The 11,901-nt window shown below is 43.6% G+C and overlaps 1 protein-coding gene across 1 annotated transcript in view; it reads right to left on the bottom strand.

Moving 5' to 3' along the window:
* Window positions 1-1,918: 1,918 nt before the first annotated feature.
* LOC121582905 (immunoglobulin superfamily DCC subclass member 3) overlaps window positions 1,919-11,901 on the bottom strand; it is a 96,508-nt gene continuing 86,525 nt past the window's right edge. The window contains exons 8-14 of the mRNA XM_041899060.2: window positions 10,490-10,737; window positions 7,389-7,553; window positions 6,734-6,922; window positions 6,440-6,544; window positions 6,041-6,176; window positions 5,722-5,947; window positions 1,919-5,309 (exon numbers count right to left, since the gene is read on the bottom strand). Of these exons, the coding sequence (XP_041754994.2) occupies window positions 5,130-5,309; window positions 5,722-5,947; window positions 6,041-6,176; window positions 6,440-6,544; window positions 6,734-6,922; window positions 7,389-7,553; window positions 10,490-10,737 (1,249 nt within the window). The 3' untranslated portion in view covers window positions 1,919-5,129. The remainder of the gene's footprint in view (window positions 5,310-5,721; window positions 5,948-6,040; window positions 6,177-6,439; window positions 6,545-6,733; window positions 6,923-7,388; window positions 7,554-10,489; window positions 10,738-11,901) is intronic.

Below are 11,901 nucleotides of genomic sequence, written 5' to 3'. Positions count from 1 at the left end.
ACAGCTCGGCATTCTGGGTGAAGGGTAAATAAGTTGTGTACTGTATGGCACTAAAACCTGTCAAATCAGGGATGAGATGTGGGCAATTTCCAGCATAGGAAATTAACCGTAAATTACAAAAAAAAAGTACCTCTGGTTTCTCTGGAGAGACCCCTCCTCACAAACATCTATTACGTTTTTAAAGAAGCACTAAAGAGAATATCACATTGACAGTTCATAAATACACATGTGTAACACTGAGGCATTTCTTTCTGCTAGTTTGACAACTATCATTATTGTTTACTAAGACTTTACGTAATGTAAATATACCATAATGTACAATAAAAATACAATAAATGAATACAGTGCGACAATAAAAGAAATGCATGGTGAAAAAACAAACCAACATAAAGTACAGAATTATACAGATGAGTTCTGGTTCCACTTTTTCAGCAATAATGCAAGCATTAATAACAATGACTTCTACTGCATCATGCAATAAAAACAGCCATCAATCTCTGCTGGGGAACACACACTTACTCATCTCTCTGGAATGTAATGTGCATTATAACTGTACAATAGATAGTCTAATAAAAACACAGTTTTACTGCATGGCTTAACCACAGATATCCCATTTATTTAACCAGTCCGTTTCAGGCTACTGTAGTTACCATATAAAATCTAGAATGGACCAAGCACTGCACACACTTCACTTCCTCTAATCAGCCAACTACAAAGTCATGAGAGCACTGGCTGCTCTAAACAACCTAACTCAAATATATTGGACCAACAAATTAATACAATTCAATTGATTACTGCAGTCAAGGAAGGTAGAAATATATGTGTGCCTTTATAGGAGCTGTTTTATATCAAGGGTACAGTATTTAATATCTAATGGAGTTACTCCATTTATTGACTAAATTTGAGTGAGTAATTGCAGAAATCCCTTGCAATAAAGCAGGGGAGGGAACTGGTGACTGTTCATAATATATATTTACAAACACCTATTGCTGTATATTATCATGCACTTCATCTGTGAGGAGGGTTCTTGGGAGTAAAAGAGTAGTAGCCGTACTACAGTTTGTAGTGAGTAGCCATACTACAGTTTGCAGTGAGTAGCCATACTACAGTTTGCAGTGAGTAGCCATACTACAGTTTGCAGTGAGTAGCCGTACTACAGTTTGCAGTGAGTAGCCATACTACAGTTTCGTGATAGCCATACTACAGTTTGCAGTGAGTAGCCATACTACAGTTTGCAGTGAGTAGCCATACTACAGTTTGTAGTGAGTAGCCGTACTACAGTTTGCAGTGAGTAGCCATACTACAGTTTGCAGTTAGTAGCCGTACTACAGTTTGCAGTGAGTAGCCATATTACAGTTTGCAGTGAGTAGCCATACTACAGTTTGCAGTGAGTAGCCATACTACAGTTTGCGTGAGTGCCGTACTACAGTTTGCAGTGAGTAGCCATACTACAGTTTGTAGTGAGTAGCCGTACTACAGTTTGCAGTGAGTAGCCAAACTACAGTTTGTAGTGAGTAGCCGTACTACAGTTTGTAGTGAGTAGCCATACTACAGTTTGTAGTGAGTAGCCATACTACAGTTTGCAGTGAGTAGCCATACTACAGTTTGCAGTGAGTAGCCATACCACAGTTTACAGTGAGTAGCCATATTACAGTTTGCAGTGAGTAGCCATACTACAGTTTGCAGTGAGTAGCCATACTACAGTTTGCAGTGAGTAGCCATACTACAGTTTGCAGTGAGTAGCCGTACTACAGTTTGCAGTGAGTAGCCATACTACAGTTTGTAGTGAGTAGCCGTACTACAGTTTGCAGTGAGTAGCCATACTACAGTTTGCAGTGAGTAGCCGTACTACAGTTTGCAGTGAGTAGCCATACTACAGTTTGCAGTGAGTAGCCGTACTACAGTTTGCAGTGAGTAGCCATACTACAGTTTGCAGTGAGTAGCCATACTACAGTTTGCAGTGAGTAGCCGTACTACAGTTTGCAGTGAGTAGCCATACTACAGTTTGTAGTGAGTAGCCGTACTACAGTTTGTAGTGAGTAGCCATACTACAGTTTGTAGTGAGTAGCCATACTACAGTTTGCAGTGAGTAGCCGTACTACAGTTTGCAGTGAGTAGCCATACTACAGTTTGCAGTGAGTAGCCGTACTACAGTTTGCAGTGAGTAGCCATACTATAGTTTGCAGTGAGTAGCCATACCACAGTTTGTAGTGAGTAGCCATACTACAGTTTGCAGTGAGTAGCCATATTACAGTTTGCAGTGAGTAGCCATACTACAGTTTGCAGTGAGTAGCCATACTATAGTTTGCAGTGAGTAGCCATACCACAGTTTGTAGTGAGTAGCCATACTACAGTTTGCAGTGAGTAGCCATACTACAGTTTGCAGTGAGTAGCCATACTACAGTTTGTAGTGAGTAGCCATACTACAGTTTGCAGTGAGTAGCCATACTACAGTTTGCAGTGAGTAGCCATACTATAGTTTGTACTGAGTAGCCATACTACAGTTTGCAGTGAGAAGCCATACCACAGTTTACAGTGAGTAGCCATATTACAGTTTGCAGTGAGTAGCCATACTACAGTTTGCAGTGAGTAGCCATACCACAGTTTGTAGTGAGTAGCCATACCACAGTTTACAGTGAGTAGCCATACTATAGTTTGTACTGAGTAGCCATACTACAGTTTGCAGTGAGTGCTTGATGTCCTTGTTTATTAGTCCATAACAGACACATGTTCGAAGACATTCAAGGCTGAGTTGAAAAACAAAAACGTAAAAGCTTCTGATACAACAAAAATGTAATAAAAACAATTGTGATACATTCATATCCACAAAAGCCAAGCATAAAGACGAAAACAACTGTTTTTCTGTCACACAACTGCACTACCACAAGGCCCTGAAGACATACATCCCTTCCCGGAGTGTGTGTGTGTGTGTGTGGTGTATATTACGCATATATAGAAGTCTACCTTCAGAGTGTTAGAGGGAGCAACGTGAGAGCAGGACTGTCGTGCTGGGGTTGAGGTAGGTTACCAGAGTAATTCTGCTTTAGGCCATTATGTGACTGAGACACAGAAGAGAGCATAGAGTTAAAACGGGATCTATCTCTACAGTAGAGAGATCCAGCAAGAAGACAGTGGGTCCGTCCGACAGCGGCCCTAACCCGGGCTACCGTAAGAGTACTGGGCTGGCTCAGGTTGGCTCTGCCTCAGGGAAGCTCCAGCTCCAGAGAGCATGGTTCTGGAGGAACAGGGGGAGCACTGGTGGTGGTACTCACAGATCTGACCCTGGATCAGATCCCAGTCTAATAACATCCCTTTGACTGTGTGTTTGCTCAGTAAGATGACAGCATGAGCACACTGAACTCAGACCTGTGAGTTAATACCTGTGGTCCACCTGTTAAACCATCTCCCTCTGGATTTGCATGCAGCAGTGTAATAAACGTTTTCCTGAAGCACTTTCATTTGTCAGTGTGGAGGAGGGAGGGAGTGAGGGATCTGGGATGGACAGGCTCGATAATTATGGGCTATTCATTTACGACAGAAGGGAATTGATTTGATTTGAGCCCTGATGAAAAATAACAAAGGAGTGCACTGTGCCACAGCTTGGAGTGAGTGACAGGCAGAGCCCAAATATCCAATTAGAGTGACACTATTGCCAATTGAAGAGACAATTATCTGGTATCATATCAGATACATTAACATTTGTGGTTGTCAATGCCTACAATGACATTTTGATACATTTGTGTTACATTTTCTTAATACATCACATATACCATATGTACACTCTCTCACTCGCTGTCACGCGCACACACACACACAAGTACGCACACATGCAAGCACGCATGCACGCACACATACAATTCCATCACAAAATCATTCATAAATACACATATGATGTATGTCTCAATTGAGCGTAAATGTAACTAAAACCTCACCTGCCCAATGGAATATATGTAGCAGTTCTCACATAGCAGTAAAAATGTCCTGAAATTATTAGTAGCAGTGCAGTGCATCTCTAACAGTCTTTTCAATCAACTGAAGCAACTAATATTCAAATAAAACAAAGACTAAATATCTTACACAAACACTATGGAAAACTATAGCAAACGTCTTTACAAGTAGAATTCATACAACAATATCATCTGTCAACTTGCATGAGGTACTGACATATCCACAAACAGCAATTCATCGACGGAGGGAAGCCAGGAGCTCTCACAACAGAAGTACATGTTTCATTATGAAAGAAAGAAGAACAACAACAACTACAACATTGTTATCTTGAGGTAGAACATTGACTTCAGCGCTTTGAAGTGCTTTCCGTTAGATTTTTTTTTTCTTTTTTTCGCTTCGACAAGCAGGAGAGCGGCGGTTCTTGACATCTGAGGTAGTGTTCACCTGTCCTCGTGTTTTTTGAACCGATCGCTCTACATGTAAAAGTAACTGAACACAAGGGGAAGAGACGCATCCAAAAGGTTTCCCACAACACATTCATTCCGGCTGAGGTAGGTTTTTGTTGAATCCTAAGGTTCACATAGCCAAGTTTAGAGCCTGTATGAAGGCCGAGAACTAATAAAAAAACATTGATATCACTGAAAATAAAAGTCCTGAGACAGAGAATATATGAAATCACTGGAAGAAGGCCTTAGTCTTCGTTGGATACGTTTGTGGAATCATTGGTAGGCTAAGAGTAGGCAGCAGTCTGACGTTGAAAGAAAAAGTAGAAATAACACCAATAACTTATAACCATTTTGTGAGATAGTAGAGAAATAAAAACATATTAAACTCTGAGATAAAATGATGAGTGTATAACAAAGATATTCTGGGCATCTATTCTGTGTGCTGCCGGCAACCAGAAAATTAAGGAAGTACGAAAAACACTTCATTCATCTGCCAAAGCTAAAACATAGCTGTCCATCACAAAAGCGCACCAAAAACCTAGGCCGGGGACACCTCCAAGAACGAGTCCAAGACCCCTATAACTTTTCCAGAGGCTACTTATTTAACTTATCAATAATACAATTCTTTACACAAAGGAAAACTAATATGAAAGGAAATACTTAGGTCGACCTGAGAGTGAGAAGAGTCTGAGGTGACACTGTGACCATGTCACAGACTTGACCTTCATGCTTCTATCAGGCCTGGTCCTGCTGGGTGACTCCGGCCACGGCTCTGTCACTTGTCCCCCGGCCCTCTGCTGGAGGCCTCTGGAACTGCGTCTCTCTGTCCCCCTCCACGACCAGGCTGAAGTCATCCAGCGGCAGAGTGGACAACTGGGTCTCGTTCAGTGCACAGGACACCAGGGAGCTATCCAACTGGAAACACACACACACACAGTAATGTAGTTAAAGATGGAACGCGTAGTAGGGGAAACAGCGCCACCATCCGCACAACTGCCGTTGTTATTGTTTTGTTGACGAGGTGAGGAGCGTCCTGGTGAAAATAATTGCAGTACAAATTGTGCTGTTCTATCGCGTGTGCAGAGGGAAAAAACAGTGTTAGTTGTTTGCAGTAAATTCTTTGTTGTTGTAATATCCTTAACGGGCGTGGCAGTTTCACCATTTAAGGATTCCAGCTTTAATATGGTCATTTAGAAAATGGCCAATCAAATGTAAATCTAGTCCATTGCATCATTATGGACATGGATAAATTGAACTCCTATGACTTGATTTCAGTTGAGTACTTGGTGCTTTTGAGCTGTTACCCAGTGTCAGGCCATCTACTCACCATGCGTGAACTGTCAGCTAGGTCTCCACAGTGGGACGGTCCTGAGAAGAGTCTCTCCAGCTCGTTGCTGTCTCCCCTGCTCTTCCCAGCAACCCTGCCGTTCCCTTCCATGCCTGACCTGCTCACCCCGTTTAGGGCCAGGGCCCCCTGGGAGGAGGAGGACGACTCCAGGGCAATGTTACGCCTGGCCTGGGGGGTGGCCTGCACTGTCTTACACGTCATCAACCTGGAGGAACACAAAAGCCCACCGTCAGGCCCCAGGCTAGGATCAAGCCCACACAGACACACATAGCCCCCTTGTTGTTGCACCCACACTCACCTCCCCCTGTAGCTGAACATGAGGAATAGCATGCAGAAGACGATGCAGGTGACTCCTATATGGATGCCGATGACGATGCCGGTTGTAGAGGTCTTGCTCTGTTCATCCTTCACACAGTCACAGGGGGTGTTCAGCACTGTAGAGACACACACACACAGCCCAGTAAGCATTTACATACACACAGAGAAACAAAGCTGTCATACAGTACACCACAATCTAATCTAGTGCCTCCAGCCAGACTACCAATGCTGTGGCAGCATGGAGTGATCCCGCCAAAAGAGAGCTGTAAACACACAACAACCTGCATGAGGCCTCTTCAACGCTGCTCTGGAAACATTACAGGACGTGTGAGCCATGGTTTGCGTGAGTGTTTGTGTGTGTGTGGCAGCAGGCAGTCACCTGATTTCTCCACAGCCTCCTTCAGTGAGACGAAGCGCATGGTGGCGTTGCCGTCTCCGTGTTGGTTGAAGGCCAGAACCTTAATCTCATACACCAGGGTTGGATCTGAGGAGAGGAGGATCAGAGAGAGAGAGTACGTTGGACATATAGCTATATGAATAGAGTTGGCTTCTAATGTACTATCATTCAAGGCATCACTTCAAATACATTGACTGTGTAACAATCCCTTCAACACATCTCCATGGATAATCCTACCCCCAGCCGCCAGCCCCCAGCCTATGTCCCCCATCTCACCAAGCTGAGTGATGTTGTACTGGGTGACGTTGCGGGTGAAGGTGAGTGGTCCAGTGAAGAGGGGGGTGTGGACTCTCCTATAGTACAGCCTGAAGCCCTCATGTTGGCCCATCTTAGAGGATGGCTCCCACACCGCCTGCACCACACTGCTGTTCACCAATTTAATGAATAGTGACGGTGGTGCTGGCACTGAAACACACACACACACACACAGACACACACACACAGACACACACACACAATGCTGTTAGAAACCCCTAAACATCCACATAACAAAATTAAACGACATGATATATACAATTATACACCCGCAGTCAGGCTTGTTAAGTCAACCATGTTTTAGTCTATAAAACAGGTTTTTAGTACTTTCTCAGCATATCTCAGTCAGGTATGTGTCTACTGTACTACTGACTCCTGTAGGTGTTTTACAGAACCTTTACAATAAACAACTCATAAAAACCTTTTTTGGTCCATGTAATTACCACCAATTAACTTCTTAGCAGTGAGCGTTTATGTCTGTGTGTGTAAGTCTGTGTGTGTGCTGTGTGCATATGCTTATGTGTGTGTGTGTGTGTGTGTGTGTGTGGGTGCTCTGTTTGTGTTTGTGCAAGTGTGTGTGTGTATGTGTTCAAGTGTGTGCGTTCCCAAGGCACACCTTCGCCCAGTGTGCTCTCGGTGGCGCTCTCGGAGGGCTTGCTGGCTCCACGGGACGTGTAGGCCTTCACATAGAAGGTATAGCTGGTGGAGGGCTCCAGATCCCCCACTACCTGCTGTAGAGTCACCTTACTGACGGCCTCCTGGTACTCCATCTCCACAAGGTCTGAGAGAGGGATGGAGAGAGCGATGGACGGGGGAGGGAGAAAGAGAGAGAAAAAAAGAGCGAGAGAGAGGTTGTTTAATTTAACTGTTATTTGTACACTGTAAAATAATGTAGTTGTTTCAACTAATTATTACTAAGTAATTGGTTCCACAACATTTTTTAGGGGGTCGATCAGCTTTTATAGTGCAGATAGATTGTGGCTTCTATCAATGTAATTATCTGCATCATTTCTCTGGTTTGCTGCAAATATATAATATATACAAATTTTTAAAACATTGTTTTTTAAATATATATATTCCCCCCTTCCTTCCAGTTTATACATACTATATACATTTTACAGACACAGACTTTTTTCCACAGCCGTTTACTCAACTTTTGGACCAAGTGTTACCTGAACAACAAAAACATTTGTTGGCCCAAACTTTGCTCCAACTTTACAAAACTTAAGCAAAAATTAAGTACATTTAAAATGACGTGTTTGCTCAACTTGTCTCATATGTTCATTCAGCTACACATTATTATTTGGGCATCTTAACTAAAAAAGGCTGTGCAACTGTTTACACAGTTCTTTTCAACTTACATATTTGACATACATGTTTACATTGTGCATTTATCAGTATTCAACATGTCCTCACGTGGGATTTGAACTCAGAACCTCTTGGTTCATGGTATTCCAATCTTCCTGCTACGCCACCATGTCTGCGTCATGCAGCAGTTAATCTGACTATTCTCTCATCATTGATTTGATTTACTTACTTCACAAATGTTTGGTTTTTCTGTATAGTTGGCATATTACTCTGTTTTAATATTACTACTTAATCACTATAATAAATAAAATAGTTTTTCTAGAGTGTACTTTTAACAGAGCTGATATTTACTTTGAAGTACAAAGTGTCGCAATAGAGGTGAAATCAGTCATTGGACTGCTGTGAACAAAAAGGTTGTGAGTTCAAATCCCAGGGAGGACATGTTGAATATGAATTCCTGTATAAATTCACATGCACTATATCAAATATGTAAGTTGAAAATATTATATGTTAAAAGCACTGTGTGTAACTAGTTCCACAGCCTTTTTTAGTTAAGATGCCCAAATAATAATTTTTAGTTGAATTAACATATGAGACAATTTGAGCAAACACATCATTTTAAGTTGACTGAATTTCTGCCTACATTTTTTCCTCAGTAAGTTTGCCTTTATTTTTGGGGTAATACTTGTGCCTAAAATTTTTGTAAACAAAAAAATGGCTGTGGAACTAGTTACTTAATAATAATTAGTTGATACAATTCGATTTTTTTTATAGTGTACTGTCAGGATTACTGCATTTGGTAATAGGGACTGTGAACAACAGAGCTGAGTGAATCGAGGGGGTGGCTCTAGGTGAGTGCTTGTTAAATTTGAAGAAAGAGGGGGGTGTAGGGGGAGGGGGGTACAGTGCGTTATGGCCCTTAAGTCAAAGTTACTCACCCATAACCACTATCTACCTCTAGCCCTCAGCCCATTGGGGCAGCCTGTCTTTGGTAGGTAATTAAAGCAGTTCCTATGGGCTAGCCCCTGGGGCCTTTAATTATACATCTGATAGCACTACAGAGGAGAGAGCAGCAGCTGTGCCTGGGTGACGTATTCTGTTACTGCTGCACACACACTCATACAGAAACACACATGCACGCACGCACACAACCACACACACATACTGTACGTGCGCACACACACACGCAACCACACGCAAACACACATATGTGCACACACACACACACTGGAGATTGCCACACCACCAGACCTCACAACCCCAGCAAATAAACATTAACATGCCAACATAAAAATGTTGTCTCATTCAATTATCAATTAAAAGCCACTTTTATGGCTCCTCTATAGGAAGGAAGGGGATGGCAGAGCGACCATCCATCCTGGTGTGGATGGAGTACGTTCTCCCTGCTCTCTCCTTCCTCCTCTCTCCTGCTGTCGCCTGTTTTCTCATTCTCTACCTCTTACTCTGTTCTCTCTTGCTCTTTCATCCTCTCCCCTGTTCTCTCCTTCACTTTTTAGCTTCCTCCTTCCCTTCTGCTTTCTCCTGCTCTCTCATCCTCTCCCCTACTCTCTCTTCCTCTCCCCTACTCTCTCATCCTCTCCCCTACTCTCTCATCCTCTCCCCTACTCTCTCACCTCCTCTTCCTCTCCCCTCCTCTCTCACCTCCTCTTCCTCTGCCCTCCTCTCTCCCCTCCTCTTCCTGCTCCCAGCTCAGTGAGGGCCCAGGGGAAGAGGAGCTAGAGGGGTGATGCTAGAAGATAAGCTGTAGTCAGCCCTGGGGGAGCCAGCCTCCCAAGCCTCCCCTCCATAACACACAGAACACTCTACCTACTGTACATACCACACTCACTACTGTTCTGTATCATCTCCTAACCCCACACTGAGGGCAGCCATCCCATTAACCTCAGTAAAATAACATACGTCACATAGAGAGCTAATGCATGGACATGGAATCACTGGTCACTTTAAATGGAACACTAGTCACTTTAATAATGTTTACATACTGTTTTACTCGTTTCATATGTATATACTGTATTCTACTGTATTTTAGTCAATGCCACTCAGACATCGCTCGTCCTAATATTTATATATTTCTTAATTCCATTCTTTTACTTTTAGATTTGTGTGTAATGTTGTGAATTGTTAGATACTACTGCACTGTTGGAGCTAGGAACACAAGCATTTCGCTACACCCGCAATAACATCTGCTAAATATGTGTATGTGACCAATAACATTTGATTTGATTTGCATATAAGCAAAATACCTTTCTTTCAGGCGATAGCTAGATGGTACAGTATGTACTACAATGACTGGATAACATCCGGTCTCCCCATAGTGAACCAGTTCATCTGAGCCAGAGCAGTATTGTGTGTTCTATTGGTGTGTTAGAGATGGTGTTAGCCACTAACCTGTGGTCCTGCGGATGTGGAGCACGTAGCCGATGATCTCCTGAGTGTTCTGGGCAGGCTCCTTCCAGGACACCTGGATGGCGGTGGGTGAGAGGGCCTCGGCCCGCACCAGACTGGGCATCCCTGGCAGGCCGTCTGCCCACAGCACGGTGAGACGGGCACTGGCCTGGGTGGAGCCGGCACTGTTCTCAGCGATGCACTGGTAGATGGCTTCGTCCTCCTGACTGATGCCATAGATGGTCAGCGTGCTGGAGGAAGAAGAGGAGAGAGGGAGGAAGAGGAGGACGAGGAGGAGGGAAAAGGAAGGATAAAGGAGGAGGGAGGAAAGGATGAAGAGGAGGAAGAGGGAAAGGAAACATTGGAAAGACGTGAGTCTCTGGTTTGCAGCAAGATGGATTCGGATATTATTGGGTAGTGCAGAGAAAGCAAACAGTAAGCTCTCAGAGATGATTATTGATTTAGAAGATGACTGTATTGTGCATGTGGTGGCATTTTCTGAGGAAAACAAAGCCGGCAGAACCTGACAAGGGCTTTGTTTAAAACTCTCACAGCAGGCAGTCAAGCAAACAATAGAATACTGTATGAAATCCTTCTGTGTAGCATCTGAATAAAAGTATTATTTACAGTACACCAGTAGGAGGGCATTTCTATTAGCCTGTTCCCTCCTCTTTGTCTGTCTCAATCCTAAGCAGACACACTGTCACTACAGAATGAGCCTCCTGGGTGTGGTATAGTAATAAGACAGGTAATAAACACATCAAACAAAACAAACACAAACACTGTCTGTGTACAGTAGCAGTGTGTGTGTGTGTGTGTGTGTGTGTGTGTGTGTGTAGATGTGAATGGTGCCTTACTGTATCTATCCAGAATGAAACTGCTAATCCACCCCCACTTTTCCCTCCTTCCCTCCCTCCCTCCCTCCCTCCCTCCCTCCCTCCCTCCCTCCCTCCCTCCCTCCCTCCCTCCCTCCCTCCCTCGTTGCTGGAGGATGGGATGGAGGTGGGGGTGCACACCTAACTGCCCTGTTTTCAATTTTTCCTCGCTCCACCCTTCTTCCCCTCTGCCTCCCTTACAATCCCTCCTTCCTCCCTCTATCTGCCGTTGCTGGAGGATGGCGTGATGGTGTGTGTGTGTGTGTGTGTAGGATGGGGTGATGGTGTGTGGGGGGTGGAGGGTATAGGGGGGTATTATTAGAGCTGAATACATAATCATCTGCTCTTCTCCCCTTAATCCTGAGGGGATGAGAAAGTAAAAGATTTAACACAGAGGAGCATAATATGGAAATGAACCCCTCCAGCATATTGCTTTTTTTTTGGGATAGACACTGACAGCTAGTGTGAGAAGTGCATTTTTGAAAAGCTTCAAGGTGGGAGTGTAAGATCAATCACTGCTTGCAAATAAATGGAGGAAGA

This window comes from Coregonus clupeaformis, chromosome 15 (assembly GCF_020615455.1).
Source record: "Coregonus clupeaformis isolate EN_2021a chromosome 15, ASM2061545v1, whole genome shotgun sequence".
Classification (NCBI taxonomy): domain Eukaryota; kingdom Metazoa; phylum Chordata; class Actinopteri; order Salmoniformes; family Salmonidae; genus Coregonus; species Coregonus clupeaformis.
Note: the sequence above shows the minus strand (reverse complement) of the source record. Positions and strands in the feature narration are given on the sequence as shown.